The sequence below is a fragment of the Mustelus asterias genome, chromosome 2, assembly GCF_964213995.1.
Source record: "Mustelus asterias chromosome 2, sMusAst1.hap1.1, whole genome shotgun sequence".
In the NCBI taxonomy this organism is placed as follows: Eukaryota; Metazoa; Chordata; class Chondrichthyes; order Carcharhiniformes; family Triakidae; genus Mustelus; species Mustelus asterias.
Genome location: NC_135802.1, coordinates 54,804,094 through 54,832,063, shown reverse-complemented (window position 1 = coordinate 54,832,063; position 27,970 = coordinate 54,804,094). Strand labels below are relative to the sequence as shown.

The 27,970-nt window shown below is 40.3% G+C and overlaps 1 protein-coding gene across 5 annotated transcripts in view; it reads right to left on the bottom strand.

Annotated features, from left to right (window-relative positions):
* akap9 (A kinase (PRKA) anchor protein 9) overlaps nucleotides 1–27,970 on the bottom strand; it is a 200,873-nt gene that overhangs the window by 57,444 nt on the left and 115,459 nt on the right. For 4 of the 5 annotated variants that reach the window (XM_078235519.1, XM_078235528.1, XM_078235539.1 and 1 more), the window contains 7 exons: nucleotides 23,636–23,848; nucleotides 18,225–18,260; nucleotides 17,146–17,378; nucleotides 10,108–10,227; nucleotides 5,818–5,994; nucleotides 4,736–4,840; nucleotides 921–1,073 (listed from right to left, as the gene is read on the bottom strand). In XM_078235519.1, coding sequence (XP_078091645.1) covers nucleotides 921–1,073; nucleotides 4,736–4,840; nucleotides 5,818–5,994; nucleotides 10,108–10,227; nucleotides 17,146–17,378; nucleotides 18,225–18,260; nucleotides 23,636–23,848 — 1,037 coding nt within the window. The remainder of the gene's footprint in view (nucleotides 1–920; nucleotides 1,074–4,735; nucleotides 4,841–5,817; nucleotides 5,995–10,107; nucleotides 10,228–17,145; nucleotides 17,379–18,224; nucleotides 18,261–23,635; nucleotides 23,849–27,970) is intronic. The other variant, XM_078235549.1, reaches the window with a different exon arrangement.

The window sequence follows — 27,970 nt, the reverse complement described above, 5'->3', positions numbered from 1 at the left end:
TATAGATGAGAAATAGGAGGGTGCAAAGATAGAGCTTTGTGTAGCACTGGAGATAACTGTAAAGGAATGGTGATTCACTGGCTTTGGTTAGATAGATAAGAGTGAAAGCAGATGAGTGCAGTGCTACTCAGCTGGACAATAGTGAGACATGTTGGGAGAGGACAACTGTGATAAAAACTGCAAACAGGTTGAGAAGGATGTGGAGGGATACTATGGCTTGTCGCAGTCAAGTAGGATATTATTTGTGACTCTGGTGAGGGCAGTTTTGGTATAGTGGCTGTGGCAGAAACTTGATTGGTGGGTGTTATATATTTTAAGTGGTTGCATCTCTGCTAGTATAATGCCACGTGGCGTGTAATGATGTAAGCAGAGGGAATCACGGTCTTATGAGGTTCTTTCATCTTGGACCTGGAACAAACATTTTCTAAGTGTGTTTGACTTAAACCCACAAGTGTGGTACCTCATTACTTTTCTGTTTATTGTAATTCCCGGTCAATACGGAACAGTAGGTTCCAAGCATGGGAGTTCATTGAAATTTGGGCGCCAATCTGAGAGGTAATAAGACATTCAAAGACTTTGGAAAGGAAAAGGAAGTTGGATATGAACTGTTAGCTTGCAAGGATGGAGGGGCCAAGTGGACATAGTATAATATACTGCACAGATCCTGAACTCAGAAGGAGGCTACTACAGTTATTCAGGCCGGCTAAGCTCTCAGGTAGGACTGATAAAATTACCCTGAAAATGTTGATATTTTGCAATATTGAAATAAAAACTTTTTTTTAAAGATGCAAAGTTCAAATAGTATCTTGCAGTTAAATGCATTTCTAAAGTTTAAGATTCAGGTTGGACCTTCAACTAATTAAAGCGCAAGAAACAGCCTTGAACTAGATGAGTAAATGTACATGCAATTAAGTACTTGCCTCAAGTCGTTTGTTTTCTTGCTGAATCTCTTGCAGCTGAGTGGCAGCTTCTTTCCTCTGAATTTCTAACTGCATAAGCAATTGCTGAACTTCTTCATTCTTATTTAATAGTTCTTCCCTAAACTGCTCCAACTGTTCTTCCAGGTTTGTGATCTGTAATCAAACAAAATTCAAGCAAAGTTATAAAATTGATCTTCAATGGTTCACCAATACTGTACAATTTTTGTTGGAAGTGCATTGGATTTAAGAAACAAATGATATGTACAAGCTGCTAAAATTCCATCAACTGACAACTTTTTGTAATATAACAGAGAAATGTAGTTTAACAAGTACATTCACAACTTGTATAGTACTCCTCGAATCAGCTACACCTAACAGAGTTGTTTATAGATCCAAGAAGGAAGTGGGAAGGAAAATAGGTGGAAACAGGAGTTAAGGGGCCAGACTGAAAAAGGGTTGACGTGCATTTCATAGTCTTTGGAAAGCATGGAAGAAGGGCAAGGCAGAGAAATATAGGAAGGTGCTGTAGGGAGTTGGGGTACAGTGATGAGTTGCAAAATGAACAGTACAAATCCAACGTAAGAGGAGCAAAAGATGTGAGCAAGCAAATAGGACAGAAGAGAGTAACTGAGGCAAGGTATGACAAGTCCATGTAGGCATTTGATACAAAAGGCAAGGAATTCAAAATTAATTTAATTACACTACCTTTTCCCTAAATAATCATTTTTTATTACTTCATGAGATGTGGGTGTTGCTGGCTGGGCCAGCATTTGTTGCCCATCCCTAATTGCCTTGAACTGAGTGTCTCGCTAGGGCCATTTGAGAGTCAACTACATTGCTGTGGTTCTGGGGTCACATGTAGGCCAGATCAGGTAAGGATGGTAGATTTCCTTCCCTAAAGGACACTAATGAACCAGATGAGTTTTTACACCAATCAATGGTTTTATGGTCATCAGTTAGACTTTTAATTCCATATTTTTATTGAATTCAAATTTCACCATCTGCCGTGGTGGGATTCAAACCCAGGTCCCCAGACAATTACCATGGGTCTCTGGATTACTAGAGCCAATACCAGCACGCCTCTGCCTCCTCACCATAATATACATCTCAAGTTCTTAAAATACTTAGAAATAATCTCTCGTAATGCTGATCTTATTTAGTAACTATTTGTATTTTTCTGGTTTACTTTTTCAGGTCACAAAGAATTTGCAGCACATAAGCAATGAATTTGGCTTAACACATCTATGCCAATGTTTTTAATCCACATGAGCTTCCTTACATTCTATTTATCTCTTCCCGCCACCTTCAAATATGTGTCATGCTTCCAAGCCAAATAGTTTGTGAAATGAGTGAAATGTAGACATAGAAATACATAAAACAAGATTATAGATTATATTAAATAATGGAATCCTATTGCAAATGGGGAGGCACTAGCCTAGTAGTATTATCGCTAGACTATTAATCCAGAAACTCAGCGAATGTTTTGAGGACCCGGATTCAAATCCTGTCATGGCAGATGGTGGAATTTGAATTCAATAAAAAATATCTGGAATTAAGGACCATGAAACCATTGTTGGTTGTTGGAAAAACCCACCTGGTTCACTTATGCCCTTTAGGGAAGGAAATCTGCCATCCTTATCTGGTCTGGCCTACATGTGACTCCAGAGTCACAGCAATGTGGTTGACTCTCATCTGCCCTCAGGCAACAAGGGATGGGCAATAAATGCTGGCCAGCCAGCGACACCTATGTCCCATGAATGAATAAAATAAATGGCTGTAGAAAGGTAGGTTTCCATTGATTCTCTAGTTCTGTCTTATGCGGTTAATTTTTAGATGGTGACTCAATGCCAGCTTTCACAATATGGATGGTCTCAATTGTACTGTCACCTGAAGTAGCGAATAGTCCAAGGAAAGACATTGCTGCTGACAGAAGGTAAGCCCTTTCCAGGCTTGAAGTATACAGACTTCAAAGTCACAAAACATAATTAGGGGAACCAATATCATGGCCATACTTTAGAAAATACATTTTAATGCAACTGTGCAGATTAGCAATTTTTTAGATTCAAATACATCACAGAAGGATACATTTTGGGGCACTGTAGAGTAGCAAGGTTTAAAATAGGAAAAGTACTGGATTATTGGTTTAGAAAACTGAAAGTATCAATGTTTCTAATGATCTATCTAATTCAACAGGATACAATACATTTCATAGTTGGAATAAAACCAAGAATATTATTTTTAAAAACCCAGAACGATGAAAATTCATTATGAAACAGAAACAGTAAAAATTGGATGACCCACATTTGCTCATTACTTACGATAATTGACACATCATATGGGCACATATTTTTCAGAAAACAAGTGTTCACCAAAACAGATCCTTGCAAACTGGATCAAAATCATTATCACGACATTTCTCTGAACTTTGAATCACATCATATTAGGAATTTTGACTCACTATTGTTCTCTCTGCAACTCCAACATTCCACTTGCAACATACAACGGTTTGTATGTGGTAGCACAGTGGTTAGCACTGCTGCTTCACAGCTCCAGGGACCTGGGTTCGATTCCCGGCTTGGGTCACTGTCTGTGTGGAGTTTGCACATTCTCCTCGTGTCTGTGTGGGTTTCCTCCGGGTGCTCCGGTTTCCCCCCCACAGTCCAAAGATGTGCGCATTAGGTTGATTGGCCATGCTAAAATTGCTCTTAGTGTCCTGAAATGCGTAGGTTAGAGGGATTAGTGGGTAAATGTGTAGGGATATGGGGGTAGGGCCTGGGTGGGATTGTGGTCGGTGCAGACTTGATGGGCCAGATGGCCTCTTTCTGCACTGTTGGGTTTCTATGATTCTATGAAAGTAAAGCATACAAAAGCAGGGCAAGCATACATTTTCTTTACGGGGGTGGAGAAGATACTGAATGAAATAGTAAAGTTCTCAAATTTGCTACTCATACACTGACGTAGTTAACATCAATTATTACCTGAGTATTTCTATGCTGACTTTTCCCCATCCCCACTGGGAGATATTACTGCCTCATTTCAATACATCTCAGATCAAGCACCGAGTTGAGCAGAACTCAAACCTACACTCACAAACCTATACTCCATAACAACCAAGTAAAGCGACCCGCAAGAGAAATAAAATATAAAAAAGCGATGAAGACGCCTTTATAGGAAGCAAATAAGTCGCTCAAGTTAAAATAATGAGACCAAATTTCACTTTAAAGAAAAAATGTCAAACAAGTTCCACGACATCACATTTTCTAGTATGCAAGGAAAATCATATGAATTTGTTTTTGCATTATAGAAATATGCATATGAAAAAAGTGCTGCACCATAATTAGCAATTTCAACAGTCAAGAAAAAACAAATTGCTCAAAATACTCAAGTCAGGCAGCATTCATGGAGGGAGACGCAAAGTTAATCATTTCAGATGTGTTCCATCAATTAAATATTTCTGGCATTTTTTCTTTCAGATTTTCAGCTTCTGCAGGAATTTGCTTTTGTCAAAAGTTAATTATGCATGCCCTCACCCCTACAAAGATAGGCATCACATATTCAAGAAGTCTGCAGGAGTAATTAATTTTGATAAAGTCAAAACTACAAATTCCACAGCCATAATTCTCAGCTACTGAACATTTTCTCTTGTTGAAATGTGCAGGTAATAAACACGAGAAAGCAGTGAATTAAGAGAATATCCCAGAAAAGTGCTGATAGCAGTTTCAGCAAAGAGATGTTTCCAAATAATGAAAGTCATTATTGGAAAATGTCATATTGGTACAATTTTTAAAAAATTTATTTTTAAAAGATGAATTTACCTCCTTCTCCTTTCGCTCTAAAGCATCACGTTCTGCTTGCAGCTGTGTCTCAAGCACACTGTCTCCATGGACATCCAAGATAAACTGTGATTCTTTTTCTTCAGCCTTTTAAATTATAACAGGAGATTGGAAAATAACTGTTTACTAGAGATTAGTGATACTTGCATAGTAACAGTGTCTTTCTCGCACTCATAGCCTTAGTTACCAAAGACAGAGATGCATTCATTGGGCGAGATTTTCCCGTATATCGGCAAAGGCCGATGTCGGGAAAAAATGTGGCATTGAAGCCACCCACAGCAATGATGGCTTTCTCCACCATAGTAGTCCGACACTCGGGGGTGGGGGGCAGTTTCTAATTCCAGTTTCTAATTGGGCTTGATAATTACATGGTCATGTATTCAAATGAGGGTCCCGACATTGAACGTCGGAAAACGCACCTCATCACTGGCACGTGGAGGGGATAATTGCATCATGCATTTACGACAATGTAAAACTTTGCACTTCTCGTTTTAAAGTTATGCTCCTGTTGCCAAACCTATCTGACCTGAAGATGAGTGAAAAATCCCAGCCAATTAATACATGTAAAAAAAACTTTGTTCATAGAAATCATAGAAACCCTACAGTGCAGAAAGAGGCCATTTGGCCCATCGAGTCTGCACCGACCACAATCCCACCCAGGCTTTACCCCATATCCCTACATATTTACCCACTAATCCCTTTAACCTATGGACACTAAGGGGCAGTTTTAGCATGGCCAATCAACCTAACCCACACATCTTTGGACTTCTTCTTCCATTCTAAGTGTCTCTAGCTAGGAAAGACAGTCTGAGCTGTGAAATTCTTCACAAAAAGACTCAGTAACACTCAACAAGAGGTGTGCTGCACAAGAGATCTCTTCCAGACATAGACTTTGGCACTATAATGTACTATATACTGTCTTAGTACCTGCAAAATTCCATATCAAAAACAAGCCCCATGAAGACTGGAATTTGGGCTCATAATACCTTCTGACTTTCTACCAACAGAAATGGTAAAAATAAGTCCAGCCCCATTTACGTCAGCTTAGTAGGCAAACCAATTACCTTTTGTACTGGATAAGTGGTACTGATCAATGCCTGTTCCAATTCCCTTACTCGGTTTTCCATTTTCTCAATTTCTTCATTCCGTTCTTGTACATCTCTCTGAAGCTGTTCTTTGGAAAGCAGAAGTTCACTGCACCGGTCAGTCTTGTCTTTCAACTGATCTGCCAGATTTTCCATCTTAGTAAGGCAAGAACAATGATGAGGAACAAAAATCAGCTATGAATTTAAGAGCACTCTCAATTAAATCATAGATGAATTACCTTCTTTAAAAAAATCAAGGTTCATTAAAAAAATAAAAACATTGTTGATTGATCGAGAGTGAAAAAAGCAACCCAATAATTAAGTTGTTTGCCCAGGATTTCTTGCAAGTTTGTGAACTGCAACTTATGTTGTAAATTACACAATTTCCTGCTCCATTCTTACTGTTGTGAACCTGCTCCAAAATTTCATGGATAGATCATTTGAATCTAACAAAAAAATAGGCACATCAGAAGTAGCACAGCCAATGGCTTACAGCATCAATTAAGTAGAAAATTGCATGACCTAAACCAGAGAGTTTTGAATTTTAAAGTCTTTCAAAATGCTTTGATAACTTGCAGAAAATTGTTCACTTTTAAACACGTGGAGATGCCGGCGTTAGACTGGGGTAAACACAGTAAGAAGTCTCACAACATCAGCTTAAAGTCCAACAGGTTTATTTGGTAGCAAAAGCCACTAGCTTTCGGAGCGCTGCCCCTTCATCAGGTGAGTGGGAGTTCTATTCACAAACAGGGCATATAAAGACACAAACTCAATTTACAAAATAATGGTTGGAATGTGGGTCTTTGCAGGTAATCAAGTCTTAAAGATAAAGACAATGTGAGTGGAGAGAGGGCCAAGCACAGGTTAAAGAGATGTGCATTGTCTCCAGCCAGGACGTACTCCCTGCGTTGGAGATCTCGACTGCCTCCCGAAGATACACAAGGCAAACACACCTGGCTGTCCCATCGTATCGGGCAATGGGACCCTGTGCGAGAACCTCTCTGGCTACATCGAGGGCATCCTGAAACCCATTGTACAAAGAGCGCCCAGCTTTTGTCGTGACACTACGGACTTCCTACAGGAATTCAGCACACATGGAGCCGTTGAACCAGGAGCACTCCTCGTCACAATGGATGTCTCAGCACTCTACACCAGCATCCCCCACGACGATGGCATTGCTGCAACTGCCTCACTACTCAACGCCGACAACTGCCAGTCTCCAGATGCAATTTTCCAACTCATCCGTTTCATCCTGGACCACAATGTCTTCACCTTCAACAACCAGTTCTTCATCCAGACACACGGAACAGCCATGGGGACCAAATTCGCACCTCAATATGCCAACATCTTCATGCACAGGTTTGAACAAGACCTCTTCACTGCACAGGACCTTCAACCGATGCTATACACTAGATATATCGATGACATTTTCTTCCTTTGGACTCATGGTGAACAATCACTGAAACAACTATATGATGACATCAATAAGTTCCATCCCACCATCAGACTCACCATGGACTACTCTCCGGAATCGGTTGCATTCTTGGACACACGCATCTCCATCAAGGACAGTCACCTCAGCACTTCACTGTACCGCAAACCCACAGATAACCTCACGATGCTACACTTCTCCAGCTCCCACGTTAAAGAAGCCATCCCCTACGGACAAGCCCTCTATATACACAGGATCTGCTCAGATGAGGATTGCAACAGACACCTCCAGATGCTGAAAGATGCCCTCGTAAGCACAGGATATGGTGCTTGACTCATCAATCGACAGTTCTGATGCGCCACAGCGAAAAAACACACTGACCTCCTCAGAAGACAAACATGGGACATGGTGGACAGAGTACCCTTCGTCGTCCAGTACTTCCCCGGAGCGGAGAAGCTACAACATCTTCTCCGGAGCCTTCAATATGTCATTGATGAAGATGAGCATCTCGCCAAGGCCATCCCCACACCCCCACTTTTTGCCTTCAAACAACCGCACAACCTCAAACAGACCATTGTTCGCAGCAAACTACTCAGCCTTCAGGAGAACAGTGACCACGACACCACACAACCCTGCCACAGCAACCTCTGCAAGACGTGCCGGATCATTGACACGGATGCCATCACCTCACGTGAGAACACCATCCACCAGCTACACGGTACATACTCTTGCAACTCGGCCAACGTTGTCTACCTGATACGCTGCAGGTAAGGATGTCCCAAGGTATGGTACATTGGGGAGACCATGCAGACGCTACGACAACGGATGAATGAACACCGCTCGACAATCACCAGGCAAGAGTGTTCTCTTCCTGTTGGGGAACAGGCATTCAGCCTCTGATCTTCGGGTAAGCGTTCTCCCAAGGCGGCCTTCACGACACACGACAGCGCAGAGTCGCTGAGCAGAGACTCATAGCCAAGTTCCGCACACGAGGACGGCCTCAACCGGGAACTTGGGTTCATGTCACACTATCTGTAATCCCCACAACTTGCCTGGGCTTGCAAAATCTCACCAACTGTCCTGTCTGGAGACAATACACATCTCTTTAACCTGTGCTTAACCCTCTCTCCACTCACACTGTCTGTACCTTTAAGGCTTGATTACCTGTAAAGACTCGCATTCCAACCATTATTTTGTAAATTGAGTTTGTGTCTTTTTATATGCCCTGTTTGTGAATAGAACTCCCACTCACCTGGTGAAGGGGCAGCACTCCGAAAGCTAGTGGCTTTTGCTACCAAATAAATCTGTTGGACTTTAACCTGGTGTTGTGAGACTTCTGACTGTACTTATAAACACACATAGCTATATTCAGTGCTAAGGAATACAGGCAAACTCTCAGAACCAGCAACTTTGGGACCCAAGCGGTGTCAGATTTTGGATTTTGCCAGATTTCAAGTTGCTTGTTTTGGGCAATGGTCACCCAAACAATCTGGGGTTGCTTGGAGCATAGGAATAGACTGATGCAAAAGCAATGAAGGGGGCTATCAAATTCAACATCATGCAGTTTTGAGCTAAATTCTTCAGGTAGTCTTCATTGAAATGACACATGGTACATTCTAACAATCTCCTAGATTTATGATATCAGCAATTTAGCCCGTAGGTGTCAGATTAAACAAATGAGTGGCAAGGGAAGAGGAAATAGCAAAATTATGCTTCATTCAGCTTCTCAGGCACAATGTGGAAAAAGGCAAATTTTGGGACTTTGGCTAGACACAGTCATCCTATTTGCATGACCGTGGCGAGATATCCAACGTCAGGTTAAGGGACAAATAGGGGCCGCAATCTTCCCAAAAATTAGCAGAGTTTCACAGGGGGCTTTTCTCACCAGATCAAATGTTCACTGTTCAATTTCAAGGGTTGGCACAGATCTCACAACCAGTTGAAGGGGTGGAGCCTAAAAAAGCCTACAGCACTGGGAACCTTAGATCGGGATGCCATGTCTATGGGTTGCCCTGATCCCAAAGTTTAATTAAAAGGACACCCAATACAGACACTGGGACCTCCAGGCAGATAAAGGGAATATCCCCCCACATCAGGACCCCCTGGTGGATAAGGGGAACCTCCCTCACCCATGGATAAGGAGAATATTCCACCCAACCCTAACGACTACCAGCGTGCCAGAGGGTAATGCCCAGGCATGTTCATCCACCCTGGGTGGCTACAGGCATATCTGCGCCTCTGGCATGGTCACCATGGCTGGTTTTCGAAAACCAATAATAATTCGTGCTGGGGGGTGTCTTGGGGAGACCACTACAGCGTCAAGCCGTTTAATGAGGTTATAATTTATTTAAACTTGATCATGTCGCCGGCAAGATGAGGGGACTCAAACTTGAATCCTATCGTCAAGATTTGCATTTCTGAATTTGCATGCAATTTAGTGGCTATTACAGGAAGCGCCCACATGGTGAATGCAGTCGCTAAATTGTGCTAAGGATTTGGAAGGAGGTTTACCATTCGCTCACAAGATGTGGATGTGTCAGCAGTACCTTCCTGACAACTAAATGACTTATTTGGCCAGTTCAGAGTACTGTGAAGAGTGAACCTTTCTAGCTGGTTGAGGTCACTTGAAATGTTAATGATATAATCAAGAGCCAAGCACAGATATAAAAACAATCAATAGTGCTTGACTTTCTTATTTTTTGAATGAAGGTAGATGGTATTTTGAGAGGTGGGGAATAACAGAATGACTGTGTCAAACAAATCAGCATCAATACATTGGAGATTTCCCTTTACATTTGCTGTTTCTCGTACTTGCTTTTTTTTAGTAAAAATGTTACCTCTCTATTTCTTTGATCATTGATAGGTTGGAGTCTTTGTGGAGTTTTCAGTTGTTGCTCCAATTTCAGTATCTCTTGCTGAAATACATCTCTCTCCTGTTCACGGTCTATTGCCTGTTCCTGTATGGAAACAATAATGCAACCATAACAATGTGTGACATTTATGTACTTAATTAAATAATCCATTCAGGTAGGCATTTTTATTGCATTGCACTATAGCACCTACATTTGATATTTCATTACTTACAATGCAGATTTTTGTACATTACTAATTTAAGATTTTGCTGACTGCTTAAACAAATTGCAGTTTTTGATACAAGGTGGAGTCAAGGTGTCTTCGTATGTTTGCTTGCATTAGTGTGTGCATGGATGAAGTGAAAATTATATACAAGGTATGGTCAAAGTTTTGATGAAATCAACAGAAATCATAGAATCCCTACAGTGCAGAAGGTCGTCATTTGGCACATCCAGCCCGTACTGACAACACTCCCACCCAGGTTCCATCCCCGTAATCCCATGTATTTATCCTAGAATGGAAGAAATTAACATACAACACTGATATAGCTGATAGTTACTGCACTGCAGTGTCTCCAATCTTTTTAAGCACAAGATCACTTTTAGCATTAAAATGCAGCACGAGATCTACTCTTAAAAATTTAACTTTACTAACCCCCCACCCACCCAAAATTTTCTTATGCATAACACTCACCTATTCTTAATGTGACCACCTGTACTTGCACACCATCTGTGAGTGCTGTGAAGTCTGGGTCATGGTTTGTGATGACCAGTCTCAGACAGACCATCAGATGGGCATCTGTGAGATGAGTGCGATACTTGGATTTGATGATTTTTATCTAGAAAAAAGCCACCTCACAGAGGTATGTGAAACCAAAGCAGGGCTTCAGCCTGAGTGCACAGGATGTGAGAACAGGATACTTTTCTCTGTTTACAAGTCCCCAAGCGTCTTAATCCCTTGACTTGGCTTTCAGCTCTATGACATTTTGCATGGTAATTATTTCCATGTCAAGTCCATTGCTTTATTTGAACACCTGCTGAAATTTTGCTGTCAGTTCTCCAATGTTTACTTGCAGAAAATGATTTGAGATGAACATAATGATTTGTTCCACCTTATCTAACTCCTGAAATTGTCTGTTCAATTCATTTTCCAATTTATTCAGATGGTCACAGGATTTGTTAAACCTGTTGTTGGATTTTCTCCAGATTTGGGAAATGCTCGGTAATTTTGTTCTTTAACTGGGAGAACCACAGGCCCAGTTTCGTCCTGAACACATTCACTGCACTGATCATGTGTAACAAGTCTCTGTCCCTCCCCTGCAGTTCACAGTTCAGCTCATCCAATTTTGCACTCTATAAGAAACGCCAAGTCTAGCAACCACGTGTTATCTGGCAGCTCGCTGTACACCTCATTTCTTGATTTAAGAAAGGTGACCATTTCAGGGAGCAGATCTAAAAATCTCTGGAGGACTTTTGCTCAACTTAACCATCTCGCATCTACACGAAATTGGCACCAAGCTCATCGAGTATTGATTTGAACAAGCAATGTTGCAGAGCTCTGGCACAAATTGAGTTGACGATCTTGACAACAACTGTCATTACGAGAAGAGTCAATAACCTTGCTCGCTAGCGCTTGTTGTGGATAACACCATGGTACTTGACAAAGGAGGGGAATTTGGGATCATTTCTGCAAAGTGCAACAAAGTCTGCAATGATACCCAGCATTGACGGTGCATCACCAATTGTGATTGAAACCAATTTCTTGATTGGAATGTTTTTCTCAGTCACATATCTTTTAAAGTTGTTGTAGACATCCTTGCCTCTTGTCCTCTCCGAGTGGCAAAAGAGCGAGAAGTCCTTCTTTGTAGTTGCATCTTTGAATGTCATGTGAACGAAAACAATCAGCTGGGCTGTATTTATCATATCTACTGATTCATCAAACTGCAGTGAGAAACATCCACAGCCTTATAAGTCTTGATGTATTTGCTGAGACACACCTTGAGACAACAATTCCACCCTTCTGGCCTTTTTGTTAGCATTGCCTTTAGCCACAAATTTTGAAAAGAGTGATTGTTCAGCTTGCAATATTCCTTTTAACTTCCCAACTTTGTGTTGGAATGGCTCTGTTTAAATGGAAATATTCTTGAAATTTTACATGCATCGTCTTATGATGCTGTTCCAAATTACCTCTTTTACTCAAGGCTGCACTGTTGACAAATGATCTTGCCTTTGACATTCATTAAAAAAAATCTACTTTTTCATTCCTGGTGGAAATGGTAGGTTTTTGTCCTTTTGGAGGTCCCTGGCTCATCATTTTTGTCTTTACCCAGTTTAGTCCAGGTTTCGCTGCCTGCATTTTGGCAATCAATGAGCAGATTCACTTGTCATCATGAGAAGCCAGAGTTGTATGAATTTTCAGAATGGTGCGGAAGTTAATGAGCTGATTCGCTCATCCTCACAAGAAGCCAGAGTCCCGTGCATTTTCGGCAGCTGTTCAGCAGCCAATGAGTTGATTCACTTGTCATCACAGAAAGCCCGAATCGCATGCATTTTTGGCAGCGGTTCGGCAGCCAATGAGCTACTTCGCTCATTATCATGAGAAGCCCGAGTCCCATGCGTTTTCAGCAGCCAATGACAGTCGATTTTAGGACTTCTGACAATCGACTTTGGGACTTCAGGATCAACCTATTGATCATGATCAACTATTTGGAGACCACTGCTGTACTGTCAATTTGGTTTAAATTTTGAATTTATTACTCATCAACAAAAGGGAACTGTCCAAAGGCATGGTTTTCACAGTGATGCAGATCAAATGTAATTCCATCAAACTATAAATATATAGCAATTAAAAGCAAAATACTGCAGATGCTGGAAATCTTAAAAAGAACAGAAAATGTTGGATAAACTCATGTCTGTGGAGAGACCTCAGCATATGTGCAGAGAGAAACACAGTTAACATTTGAGTCCAAATGGCCCTTCTATAGTTCTCCACAAATGCTGCCAGACCTGTTGAGTTTATCCAGCATTTTCTGTTTTTATTCTAAATATACAGCATTCATTGCTATCAGCTGAAAGTTTCTCCACACAATCAAGGTTACAAATGATAAATCGTGACAGACAAGAAGCCAAAAATTCACTACACTGCAAACAAAATACTGTAAATAAATTGTGATGAATTTCCTTTCATTAATCAATTATGGGAAGCAAGTCAGGCTGACTTTGATCTGATATTTTTGTTACATAATACATGCAGATTGTGACACTGTGGAATCAAGAATAGTTCATGGATTAAAAACAAAGGATCATTCCCGTGTTGTTCAATTAGTTTGAAAGACAGCGCAAAGAGAACTAATCTTTTTTGGGATATTGAAACTAGCCCATTGTACTGTATGCACTGGGGATATTGAAGTTTGGGTTCTTCTTAGAACTCTCTTGCCATTGTGCCAAGGTCCTGCTCTGTTGAGACCACAAGGTGGTCAGCGTGCAATGACTACCCAATGTTAAAAATTACAAAATGACCAAGAGATTCTGGACCTCATTGAGTATAAGAGCAAAGCTTTCAGGGACTGGAAACTTCATTGTATATCAAGAGAAAAGTAGCAGTCCTATAGATCTGTATAGGTAACAGAATAGCATAAAATCTGTGACAAAAAGAACAAGTGGTGGGTACAAAGAGCATGAGAGATCCAACAACTCATGTACACCACTTAATTGGCACCACATCTACAAAATTCAATCCCTCCAACACCGACGCTCAGTAACAGCAGTGTGTACTATCTACAAGATGCACTGCAGCAATTCACCAAAGAGCCTTAGACAGTACCTTTCAAACAACCACTTCCATCTAGAAGGACAAGGGCAGCAGATAAATGGGAACACCATCACCTGCAAGTTCCCCTCCAAGCCACTCACTATCCTGACTTGGAAATATATCGCCATTCCTTGGCAGTCGCTGGGTCAAAATCTTGGAATTCCCTCCCTAATGGCATTGTGGGTCAACCCACAGAACATGGACTGCAGCGATTCAAGAAGGCAGCTCATCACCAGCACCTAGGGATGGGCAATAGATGCTGGTCAGCCAGCGATGCCATGTCCCACGAATGAACAAAAAAAAAGCAGTTTCTCCAGCTGTGGGGTCATCAAGAACAGGGAGGCCATCTGTGCTCAATGAAGAGAATAGTTCAAAGAACTCTTCAACCAAGAATCAGTCTTAGACTTGAATGCCTCAACTTCATTCTTCAATACCCTATATGGCTCAGTCTCAGCATTATCTCAGCATTATCCTAATCTAGAGCAAATCGAAAAAGCCATTTGAAAGCTGAAAAACAAAAAAGTCTTTGCAGCAGGTGGAATCCCTGCTCAAATTTTGGAGCATGGCAGAGGTGCACACCTAGCATGGCTGCACAACCTCACCTCCCTTGTTTGGGAAAAGGGAAACTTAAGTGGCATTGTGAATATGACCAAATTCAAGAAAGGAGGCAAGTCCAATTACAGTACAGGGAGTCTTCAATAAAGTGGTGATTGCATTCCTAAAAATCACCATTAAGTGAAACCCCTTTAAGTGAAACATGGTTTCCCATAGGAATCAATGATAAAGCCAGAGTTAGGTTCCTAAGAGCAATCTGTCCCTAGAAAAATCAATGTAAAAATTGGAACATTACCATACAGTTTGATGTACTAAAATGTACTGTCCAGTAAGCAATGTTAAAATTGCTGCCTTGTTGCAGGTTTCATCCCAGTAGAAATCTCTTTAAAACATCAAGTTTACAATAAGCTCCTCAGAGGTACTGTACAGTACAGTAGAGTACTATGGTATAGCAAATAATTTCTTTAAACAGACAGCCACCCCAGTTCCACGGGTATGTACAGTACCAAAGAAATTTGAAGAACAGTTTACAGCACAGTATCTGCACTTTTAAAATCAGTACCGTGGAGAATCATTTCAAACAACAAAGTTCACATAGTTCCTCAACTAATGGAATGTACAGTAAAAAAATGATTAAACATGAAGTTTAGTTTTGTACTGGGCGGGGCAAGGGGTGCTTGAAAACGCAGCAAATAAATGATGCTCCTCAAATGTATGGAAAAGACAAAATTTACACTGATCACAAGTCACACTCTGGATGTGGTGACATCATCTCATTGCTCACACACTTTAAAACGGGGAAAACTGCACAAACCACTAAAAATGGACAAGGGTTTACTGTAACTACAGAGAAGGCTCCCTACTACCTGCCACAGGAAAGATCATTGCATGGATCCTCTTCAATCACCTCCACCTAGTGACCGCAGAGCTCCAGACAGAGTTGCAGGGTAGTTTTCAGAAATATCACAGACATGAACTTTACTGTGAAAAACTCAAGGAACAGCATCAACCACTGTAAAAGTCGTTTTTTTTCCAACCTCACAACAGCCTTCAACTATGTCAATCATGAAGCTTATGGAGTACCCTCCTCAAATTTGATTACCCTCAGAAATTTGTTGCCATCCTCACCTTACTTCATGATGATATGCAAGCTGTGATTCCCACCAGCAGCATTACCACTGACCCCATGTAGGTGAAAGCTGGGGCTAAACAAGGCTGTGCCATTACAACAATTTGCGTGCTGTAATATTACACCTCATCCTAAGCAAATTACCCACGAGCATGGGGATAACTTACAGAACAGATAGGAAACTATTCAATCCATGTAGCCTTCAATAAAAAAAACAAAAATTATTCCATCAGTGATTGAGCTTCCAGTATGCAGCTGACACTGAATGTGTGCTCATTCAGAAACTGAGCTTTTGGCTAAACACTTGGAAAACTAAGGTCCTCTTCCAACCAGCTCTCAAAGCACAACACTTCCATCCATCGATTAAGATGAACAGCAAAACACTAGAAAATGTGGACTATTGATGCAGGCAGACATAAGATGACAAAATTCATCACCACTTCCAATATGCCAGCTCAGCATTCGGCCGACTGAGGGGAAAAAAAAGTATCTGTGAACCAGGATCTCAAACCCAAGGTCATGGCTTACGGACAGCAGCGATACCTGCACTGCAACGTACCTTGGAGTCTTGGACGGCCTCCTTCTGTGCTCTAACTTTTCTTTGGTTCTCCTGATGCATGTTAAGGATGTGGAATCCCTTTCAATTCGCAAAAATTGTAACAGAGACATATAAAGCAATATTCTGCTGCCTTCTATACCTTGAAGAAGCTTACAATGCAAGCAAAGTTGTTTGGAGAAAACAGAGGGAGAGAGACCGGGACCTGCCTGGTATTCTCCAATTACAACGTCAGAGTAAAATGCTATGTATGGGATTATGTTCAAAGGAAATCTTCCTTTGTGTTGAAAGTGTTGAATAGATGGTTAGTTTGACCACACAAGTAGAGCTCTTGCTCTTTAGAGTTACCTTTCAATCTTGCATTCTGCTCTTTCTTTGAATTCTTCTCACTGTACATCTGAAGTTTAACAGTTCTGCCCAGTCTACTGTGGCTAATTTCAGCCTCATCACTCCAAAGCATAGCTCAAAAATTTAAAACCCAGCTCGTGACTCACCTTTTGCACTCTCAAATATAGTATCGGATTCAATCATGTTATGGTCACTTTTAGAAGTTCTTTTGCAGTCAGATTGTTGGCTGATTCAGGAATAATATTGATTACTAAATACAAACTGCTTTGTTCTCTTGTTAGTTTAAGAGCACATCCATCTTGAATATACTCAAGAAATTTGCTTTTCTTGAGATATGAACTGTTTTTAGAAGTCTTTAAAACTGTGACTATAAAAGCTAAGCTTACACACTGGCCAAATTAGATGACACATTCTGGCCCAAAGCTAGAGTTCAGTTGATGCAGTTTTACCCCTACTCACCAGTTTTCTCCTCTTAAACACAGACTCATGCTAGTGTATGATTCTACAGGATTCAGCATCTCTCTGAGCACAATGCCCATGTGGGTATTTTATGTATTTATCTTATGTGAATCTTATTGTAAAAAGCTTTGAAATTCTAAGCACAAAAATCAACAGTATACATACATCCAAAAATTTTCTGTTTTTCTCCAGTTGTTTTTCCAGGGCCACAATCTGCTGTTGTAAGTCCAGAATCTCAGCATTCTTTTCCTGTTCCATCTCTATCACCGTGCTCACCTGCTCCTCTAATTCACTTTCTAACATTTTCACCTGTTTCGTGAGGTCATTTTGTTCTTTCTCTGCCTGCCGTTGCACTTCCTGCTTTTCCTTCATGAGCTTTTCCGTCTCCTCCAGTAATTCTGTACATAAAGTAAAAACCAATCAATTGCCGTGTTCATATTACAAAGATAAACCAAACCCAAGATGCTTGTTCTGCAAGGCGTCTCCAAAAGACTTGCCAAAGCTTCCCCATCACCTACCTCTGTATCAAAAATGAAGAACCACAACCATGAGAAGCACTTTATATAATCAAGTTGTTAGAAGAGTGCAGAAAATTTGTAAAGACAGAATTCATGTTAGTTATGCTCCACAGCTATTTTGAACCTAACAGCAACCATCATCTTTTTAAAAAAATATTATTGGAGGTTAAACCGAATTACCTTCAATAGGTTTTTGCCCGTAACATTTCATGAACATTAAAAACAAAGACTGGCATTGTGCCATTATTTTCTCCACACTTTGTACAATTGTAATGTTTCAGGTGTTATGCTTCAAAATATTGCTGAATTATAAATTTAACAGAAAAATCCCTTTCCATTCAAGTGCTAGAAAACTTGTTTTCCGAACATGAAATTGCCGATGAGAGCATTATATGGATTCTATTTTTAAAATGCTGTATTTAATCTCAGAAACGTTAGAAGATATAGTTTACCTTTACTAAATGTTGTGATTGCTTTTTTTTTTAAAAAGATGATTTACTTTTCTCTTGCATCGATTAAACAACAGGGTATCATGCTTATTTTAACTTAAGGATATATTTCAGCAAATCTAAAATTATTAATGTATTAATTGGTTTAAAAGTTAGGTTAAGAATTAGACAGCCAAAAAAGCAAACATCCAGCTCAAAAGAATTGAAATCAGTACAACTCAATTTTCCAAATGTACAGTATCTGATTGCAGTTTGGCCATGCAATATACAAACACACCTGCTTCTGGTGCTGCATCTGCAGCTTCAACTAGGCCTAGGAGAACAAAAAAGCACAGTAATTCAGATGCCGTCTATAAAGCTTTCAACTTAGAAAACGGTGCATTTACAGAAGAAAGTATAGCAAAGAATTTTGTAAAATGATTAGTATACAGTTATAGTTATATTATACATGCAATGTAAAAATATGAATATTAAAAGAACTTGATATATATTTAAAAGAAACAGTAAATTTTGCCTCAAGTTAATGTACTTTCTTGAAATGAAGAGACTGCTTAAACAGTAAATGCATTTATACATAGCAAATACCTCTACACCACCAATTATAATAAATCCACAATGTAAATTAGAAACCCTACAGTGTAGGAGGCGGCTATTGGGCCCATTGAGTCTGCACCAACAACAATCCCACCCAGACCCTATCCCTGCAATCCCACATATTTACCTCGGTAATTCATCTAACCTACACATCCTGGGGCAATTTAGCATGGCCAATGCACTTAACCCACACATCTTTGGACTGTGGAAGGAAACCAGAGCACCCGGAGGAGACCCACGCGGACACGGAGAGAACGTGCAAACTCCACACATATAGTGACCCAAGCCGGAAATCGAATCCAGGTCCCTGGAGCTATGAGGTAGTAGCACTAACCACTGTGGCACCGTGCCTCCCTTCACATAAATAAAGCAAACTATGTAATTGTTCATACAGAATTTTATCCCCACAATGCATTCAAAATCATGTTGGCCTTCAATATTAATTTCTCAAGTTTTACTTCTGATTGAAACTCATGAAAGGTTAACAAAGGCCTAGATTTTGTGGTGCCCAATAATGGTGACATGCACAACACTGCAAACTGGGTTGAGCCAACCAGCAGCACACCTGAGGGTACCCTACTTCCAAAGGCAAGTTTAGGACCAGCTTGAAATTGCATAAATTGTCCACTAATTACAAATTATTATTAATGCTCAAAACTTTTAGATCTGGTATTTCCAGGTTTAAGGGGCCTCCTCTCCACTGGTGAATACTTACTGAGGAGGCCAACAGCAGAAAGGATCTTTTCATTTAAAATGGATTGAAATATTAACCTGATTTTTTAAAAAAATGTTTTAAGATTTATTATTCCTTTTCATTGTTTTAATATTAAACAAGATTTATTTCACTTTTTTCCTCTTTTAAACAAATCAGATAAATCTTGTTAAAAGGTCAACATGAAAGTTTTAAAAATCTGATTCATCTGTTTCATATAGAAATCTATAACTTTCTAGCATGATTTGTCAGAACTTAAATGCTCCAACTCGTATCATATTTTAAGATAAATCTGACCTCAAAGTATGTATGAAAATAATTCTGATCAAAATTTTTGTACTTTTAGTTATGTTTACATTTTTAATATTACAAAATGAATCATGCCAAATAAATCATATTTTAACTGGAGACACCAATTTTCATGGTGCAGTGACTGGAAGCTACATTCACAACTACTTGCAATTTTTATCTACACTAAACAGCACTGCTGGGTCTTGCTGCAGTGAACGCCAAAAGAAAATCCTCAACCATAGCAACCAATGTTCTTGCTAAGAGGACCATGGTATTTAGGTGTATTGATTGATTCAATGGCAGCAGCGAGCACCATCACTGTGCTGACCACTTAATCCAGCTTAAAGTGTTTCATGGCTTTCATGAAAACTTAAATATAAGAGTTTTATTTTCCTATTCAAAGCTAAAACAAATATATGCAAATTACTGTTAATATATCCTTTTATACGTAGATCTCTTTTATCTCAAGATCACAAGATACATACAGACGAGGAAGGCCAAACGGCCTATTTTAGTTCATTTGTCAAGAGGAAACTACAGAATCCCTCCCATGCATACACAACATCCTACGTTATTTACATTAAAGCTTTTCTATAAAAGCAAGTGTTCATCTTAATTTTGTCATCTTCTTTCAAGGCTGAAGGACTCCAGCTTCTCCAATCTTCCATAAAAATTCAATTCAGAACACAAAAGATTCAAATAAGGTTCACTGGGCTGATTCCTCAAATGAAACAATTGTCTTATGAAGAAAGGTTGAGCAGGTTAGGCCTATACTCAATGCTCAGAAGAATGAGAAGTAACACAAGGTCCTGAGGTTGTCTGACGGGGTTGATGTTGGGACAACTTTACCGCTTGTGGGTAGATCTAGGACTCGGGGACACTGTTTAAAAAGGGGCTCCTTTTTAAAAGGAGGAATTTCTTCTCTCAGAAAGTCATTAGTCTATGGAACTTAATTTGCATGTCCCAGGGAGCAGTGGAAGTTGGGTAATTGAATACGTTCAAAGCTAAATTAGCAAAAATATTAGGGTGGCACAGTCACTTCTGCCTCTCAGCTCCAGGGACCCAAGTTCAATTCCGGCCTTGGGTGATCATCTGTGTGGAGTTTGCACATTCACCCAGTGCCTGCATGGGTTTCCTCTAGGGGCTATGATTTCCTCCCAGAGTCCAAAGATGCGCAGGTCATGTGTATTGGCTGTGCTAAATTGCCCCTTAGTGTCACAAGATGTATAAATTTAGCCATGGCAAATATGTGGGCTTACAGAATAGGGTGGGGGAGGGCCTGGGTAAGATGCACTTTTGGAGAGTCAGTGCAAACTCAATGGGCTGAATGGCCTCTTCTGCACTGTAGGGATTCTATGATCTACAAGTGAGTTAAGACTAACAGCCAGGGCGGGGGCCTCCTATTTCTTATGATCTTCTCTGACAGCGGGATTAGCCTACTTCTTCCCCTTCAGGGACTAAAACTGAACAGTGCAACCAGACCAAAATACCATACAGTTTTGACATGACTTTCTCGGATTTCTACTCCTTTTATATCAATTTTAACCGTTTGATTTTTTTTGATCCAACGTGATTGTTAACAATAGACATTCTACCTAATAAGTTCTCTCAACATCACTCTCCTAACAAGATTTATTGGTGTTAAAATATGCATATATATGAAATGCACAGATGTCATAAGCAAGTTTTTTTAATAGAAAATATTAATATTCACAAATTTTTTGAAGAGCTCTGGTCAGTATCTAGTGTGACCATTCAAATGTCTAGGATCATTACACAGATCACTGAAAAAAAATGTTAAGAGATGATTTAACATAGTGAAAGGAAACATAGTTACCCCCAGAGTATTCCTTGTTTAATAAAAAAGAGTGGTCTATTTTTTCTGTATTAGTTAAAACAAACAATTAAGATCTGCTAAGCAACTGGATCTTTGGAAGCAATATACTTTATATGGATTTTGGGAATCATAAGCTCAACAACTGTGCTTACAGAAACTCATTCCAATGAATGAGCACGGTAGCACAGTGGGCGGCACGGTAGCACGGTGGTTAGCACTGCTGCTTCACAGCTCCAGGGACCTGGGTTCGATTCCCGGCTTGGGTCACTGTCTGTGTGGAGTTTGCACATTCTCCTCGTGTCTACGTGGGTTTCCTCCGGGTGCTCCGGTTTCCTCCCACAGTCCAAAGATGTGCGGGTTAGGTTGATTGGCTATGCTAAAAAAAATTGCCCTTAGTGTCCTGAGATGCGTAGGTTAGAGGGATTAGTGGGTAAATATGTAGGGATATGGGGGTAGGGCCTGGGTGGGATTGTGGTCGGTGCAAACTCGATGGGCCGAATGGTCTCTTTCTGTACTGTAGGGTTTCTATGATTCTATGAATATCCCGGTCATGTTAAAACTTCAGTTTGGACTTTCCTAGTCTTGTGGGAATCTCAGCTCCCCAAAGTAGGTTTGGGAACCAAGCAAAGTGGAGTCTTCAGATAGAACAAGCAATCATGTAAAACCATCATTACTGAAATGTGTTCAATGTCCGGAGAAAAGTCAAAACTTTTCACTGAATGATGTTCCAATACTAGTACAACATGATACCAAGGACTGGACACAAGCAGTCAAAACCTCGCAACTCAATTCAACAGACTTATCCCAAATGTTAAGAAGTTTTTTTTTATATCACAAGACAGATCTTCAAGCATGTGCAGTCAGGGTGAGCCAGGTATCTCACATATTATGCTTCAAGGATTGGCACACAAAAGCAGCAAAAGATTAAAGTTCATTGGCAAATAACATACATCCAGAAGACTTCTGCTTTCTGGAGAAATTGGAGCGAGTGCAGAAGAGGTTTACAAATCCAGGGATCAGAAACTTCAGTTATGAGGATAGATTGGAGACATAGGAATTAGGAGTGAGAATAGGCAATTCAGCCCTTCGAGTCTGTTCTGCCATTCTATATGATCATGGTTGATCTCTGTCCTATCCTAACTCCATTTCCCTGTCTTCTCCCCATAGTCGTTTATCCCACTTTTGATTAAATATTCATCCATCTCTTTCTTGAATCCATTGATAGATTCTGCATCCACTGCTCTCTGGGGCAGAGAGTTCCATAGATTCTCTGAGAGAAGTAGCTTCTCCTTATCTCTGTCTTGAACCTCCCCCCTCTTGCTCTACAACTATGACCTCTTGTCCTGTTCTAGAAGGGGGAACATTTGGTTAACATTTACTTTATCAACCCTGTTGAATATTTTATATACCTCAATTAAATCCCCCCTCATTCTCTGTACTGCAGCAAGTACAAGCCCAAGCTACTCAACCGCTCCTCACACGACAGCCCCTTAAAACCTGGAATCAATCTAGTGAACCTCTATTGAACCATCTCCAGTGCCACCACATCCTTTCTCAAATAGGTGACCAAAACTGAACACAATACACCAAGTGTGGTCTCACCAGTGCCTTATACAATTGAGACATTGGGACTGTTCTCCTTGGAGAGAAGGTGGTTAAGAGGAGATTTGATAGTGATGCTCAAAATCACAAGGGGGCTGGACAGAGTAGACAGGGAGAAACTGTTCGTGCCCGTAAATGGATCGTGAACAAGAAGGCACAAATTTAAAATGATTTGCAAAAGAAGCAAACATGATGTGAGGAAAAGCTTTTGCACACAGCAAATGGTTCGAGTATGGAATACATTGCCTGAAGTGATGTGGTGGCAGGTTCAATCAAGGCATTCAAGAGAGCTTTAGCTGATTACTTGAATAGAAACAACGTGTGGGAGTATGGGGAAAAGACAGAATAACCGCACTAAATCACTATGCTCATTTGGAGGGCTGGTGCACATACTATGGGTTGTATGGCCTCCTTCTGCATAACAATACTGTGATAGGACAACTGCACTGAAGTTCAAAATATAGGAACAGATATGGCGTGCACAATTATCTCCAACTGGCAACTTCAGCTTATTCTGGCAGTTTACAAAAAGTGTGAAAAAAAACTGGAAATAATTGCTTCCTCTCAGTGTGATAATGTGAATCCAGTGTTTGTGCCCCAAAATTAGAATATTTGAAAGCAATCCAAGTCACTTAAATTAGACAATACGTACGGAGCTCCACAGTTCCAGCATTTTCTTTCATTGCAACCTGTTGCCTTGTGATTAATTCCCTCTCTTGTTGAAGCTGTTGTCGCTCCTCTTCTAGCTCATGCAGACGACTACTTGTATGCTGAAGTTCCTGTGCAATTTGATGCTGGATCTCAGTTTTTTCCTGAATCTGTCTTTCCAAGCTAGCTTTCTCTTCGGAGTAACCATCAATTACACCTGAATAAAAGATTTAAAAAATCAGAATGAAGCATTCCTACACACAAGGAAAAACAAAGTGACAAAACATATCAGTGTGCAAAAGAAAATACTTCTAGATGCTTGAAACACATCAAAATAACACATTAATTCTGCAGAGATCAAATTAAGCACTCGATTGGATACTTTCATTCCTGAAAAACGATTTTAAATCGTTAGATGACACAGATGGGATAAAAGTCTCCCCTGTTCCAAGAATGACAAAATTAATTTCATAAATCGGGTACGAGGCAACGTCTGTCATCAAGCTTGGTGAGGGTCTAGACTTTCATTTCTAATTTTTTTGATGTGATACCTTACTACTTAGGCATGCAAATTGACATTTCTTTTTAAGCGTAACTATTTCTAAAAGTATTCTAAGTATTGGATAGGCTACCGGTACTTAAAAGTTGATAAGGTACAAGGACTGGATGAGATTCTTGATCTAGAGAGTGGGGGAAAGGAATTAAAGTCGCCATTAAATCAGCCATGATTTCATCAAATGGCAGAGAAGGCTAAATGGCCAACTCCTGCTCCTAATTCTTATGTTCTTAAATAAATTGAAAATGTGAATTCAATTGTCTCCATCCATATAAATGAAATAAGTGAACATTTGATGTATCGATCATTATAGCTTTAAGCACATAGCTTTAGAAAAAAAATCAGCAAATGCCATTTAATAAAATGAAATGAGCTGGTTTGTGTGTTTTTAAAATTCACTCTTGAGATTCAAGTGTCCCTGCTAAGGCCAACATTTATTGCCCATCTCTAAATATCCTTGAGAAGGTGATGGTGAGCTGCCTTCTTGACGGCTGCAGTCCATATGTTGTAGAAACACTCATAGTCCTATATTTCTGTAGTACCCTTATACAACTGAGCGACTTGCAAGGCTGTTTTAGGAGGCAGTTAAGAGTCAGTTTTATTGCTGGTTTGCCTGGATCACTTTGTACTTCAATAATATTATTCAGTATACTGTAAGTTATGAAATTACAATAGAAGAGCATTAGTAAGTTGGCACAAAACTTACAATATAGAACACAATACTGTAGCTATTTATACAGTCAAGCATTATCCTGAGAGACTCATATTCAAATTCTTCCCCTTGTGATTTTAAATACCCTAATTACTTTGTAACGCTAACATTTTCATTTCGGTTTTGCAAAAGTAGTCCTAAAATAATAAGTAAAATATTGAGAATGTTGGAAATCTGAAATGGAAACAAGTGCTGGAAACACTCAGCAGGTCTAGCAACTTTACCATCGCCTTGCGCCTGTTTTTGGGCACGATGTAGTGGTAAAGTCGGGTGTAAAGCGCTTAGTGTGACTGGCGCCATTTTATGAGCGCCAGATTTCCGGCACAGTCAGCCTTTTGCTGGAAATGGCCCGGAGGCAGGTTAATACATGGAAATTATAATACTGTTTTACATCTGCTTAGTGAGCCCGGCACTCTATCGTACCCTCCCCCCCGCCCTTTTATGAACTTGCCGGGAAAGGTTTGCGCCGGCAAGGAATAGACATGCCCCCCATAAACAGGGAGCAGTCGATTTGGCCTCACCGGTGGAACAGGGCAGTGCCAGACTGGCAGTTCACCCTGGCACATGGGCAATGCCCACCAGGCAGTGGCAGGACAGGGCCTGTGCGGGCAGGGCCACGCTGCCACTCTGCAGCTACCGGTGGTGGTGGTGGTTGGTGGGGGGGGAGCCCGCTGCCACTCTGCAGCTATTGTGGGGTGGGGGGTCCGCGATCGGTGGGGAGAGGGAGGGCTATATCTCAGGCCACGAGCCTCTGCGATTGCGGGGGCAAGGGGGAGCGGCAGCGTTGTAGCTGCTGCCGGCAGTCTGCACCCGAGCCTGACAACTCTTTTCTGTGGCCTGCACATGTGCACTACTCCCTCTGCAGGGTTTTGGGTTTGTTAAGCCCTGCACACAGGCTTCTGCAGCGAATAACAGGCTTGCTAATATTTTTGCAGGCAGAGTGTGTATGGGGGGGGGGGGGGGGCGGGGGTACTGAAAACACGCCTAAAAGGCGGATCTGAAACTCCCCTAGTTTCAAGTCTGCCCAGCACTTAGAATAAAATGGTAAAATCGCCCTCTTCAACTCAAAGATACTGCTCGGCCTGAGTACTTCCAACTTTTAGTGAAAATGATCAATATTTTATTCAGGCAAACCCGTTTACTAAGAATTCTAACCAAAAATATATATAATATTTTAAAAAATTATGTTTATTGATTTACATTTACTTTCAATAAATCAATGCAACTGCAATGACACTTGTGCTAACACATTTTAAGTGATCCTGATAGCTGAGTCCCAAGAAAAAGTTAGAGAGAATGAAAACAGTTTAAATTAAGTTCCACAATTAAAAACTCATACAATCAATACATTGCTTTGTAAATGTTTAAAACTAAAAGACTATACAAATAATCTAAGAAAAGTTTCAGCATTTGTGCCAAACAGTACAAAGTTCATCACACAAAGTTTAAACAGCATAAGTTCATCACATAAAATAATAACGTCATTTGCAAGGCCAGTCAAAAAATAGAATAATCTAACTGTTTGGTAGCCTAACAAAACTCAAAAGTAATCTTGACACAGAACTAAACTTACAGTCTGCTACAGTTAGGTATTATGGAACTAGCATATCCTGATACAGGCAAAAGAATGAGAAACGTCTCATTAGTGCAATTTGCTTTGCACAAATGTGATCACAGATCTGTTCTTTGGGAAAGATATTAACCCACTCAAAATCTAGTAACTTGACCATAGTTAAAATTGGGGGCTTTAATTTAACCTTGGCCTTATACGGCAGCTAAGGAGCACAACTTAATCAAAGTTAAGTCATGCACAATGAAAGTAACCGTTTAGCAACAGTTTTAGTCCTAAATTATATGGTCAATTGAATCTATCGGCCCAAGGATGGTGCAGGCTATTCATGAATGCCCAGCCTTAACTAGTCCCCAGTTTAAATTCATCAGAACAGCTCAGAGGAGTCAGTACCCACAAGAGTGATATGATTTCGTTTTCTGAAGCTTGCAGGTTTAAGCGTGGAAGGTTATTCACTTTCCTTTGATCTTACAGTACTGGGTATTCAATCTTGCAATCTAATAAGTTGTTTGATCGCTCTGAAATCATGTTGACCATGACAGTTTAGTTCATCACTAATATTCTCAATTAACCAAAAGTCAAAGTTGTTGCCGAAACTTGTAAGGAGTTGTGATAACAATTGTGATCTGTAGTATAAACAACTGGAAATTAGTGGAAGCTTATCAAGAACTGGTTCACCATATTTTCCAAATAACTAAAATGACAAAAAAAAGAATTGCACATGAAACGGAGACGCAAAATGATAAATACTTTTAAGATGTAATAAAAGCATGGAAGATGGTGAGAATTTAAAATGATGTGGAGATGCCGGCGTTGGAATGAATTCCCACTCACCTGAAGAAGGGGCTTAGAGCTCCGAAAGCTTGTGTGGCTTTTGCTACCAAATAAACCTGTTGGACTTTAACCTGGTGTTGTTAAACTTCTTACTTAGAGAATTTAAAATACATTGACATTCATAGGCTTGTTTATCCAATCAATGGAATCTGTTAAATGTAACAACAACCTGCATTTAACATAGTATAACAGCCTAAGGCACTTATTTTTATTATTTTTTCATGGGATGTGTCACTGTCTGGGCCAGCATTTATTGCCCATCTCTAATTTCCATCGATGTGGTGGGGTGGTGAACTGCCTTCCTGAACTACTATTGTCCATGTATTGAAGGTAAACCCACAGTGCTGTTAGGGAGCAAGTGGCAGGATTTTGACTCAGTGGCAAGAAGGAATGGTGATAGAGTTCCAAGTCAGTATGGTTTGCGTGGTTTGGAGGGGATCTTGCAGGTGATGGTGTAACCATGCATCTGCTGCCCATGTCTTTTTAGGTGGTAGAGGATTTGCAACATGCTGTGGATGAAGCCTAGATGAGTTGCTGCAGTGATTCTTATACATGATAGATACTGATGCCACTGTGTCAGTGGCGGAGGTGTGGATGTTGATGGTGGTGGATAGGTGCCAGTCAACTGGGCTGCTTTGGCCTGAATGGTGTCGAGCTTCTTGAGTGT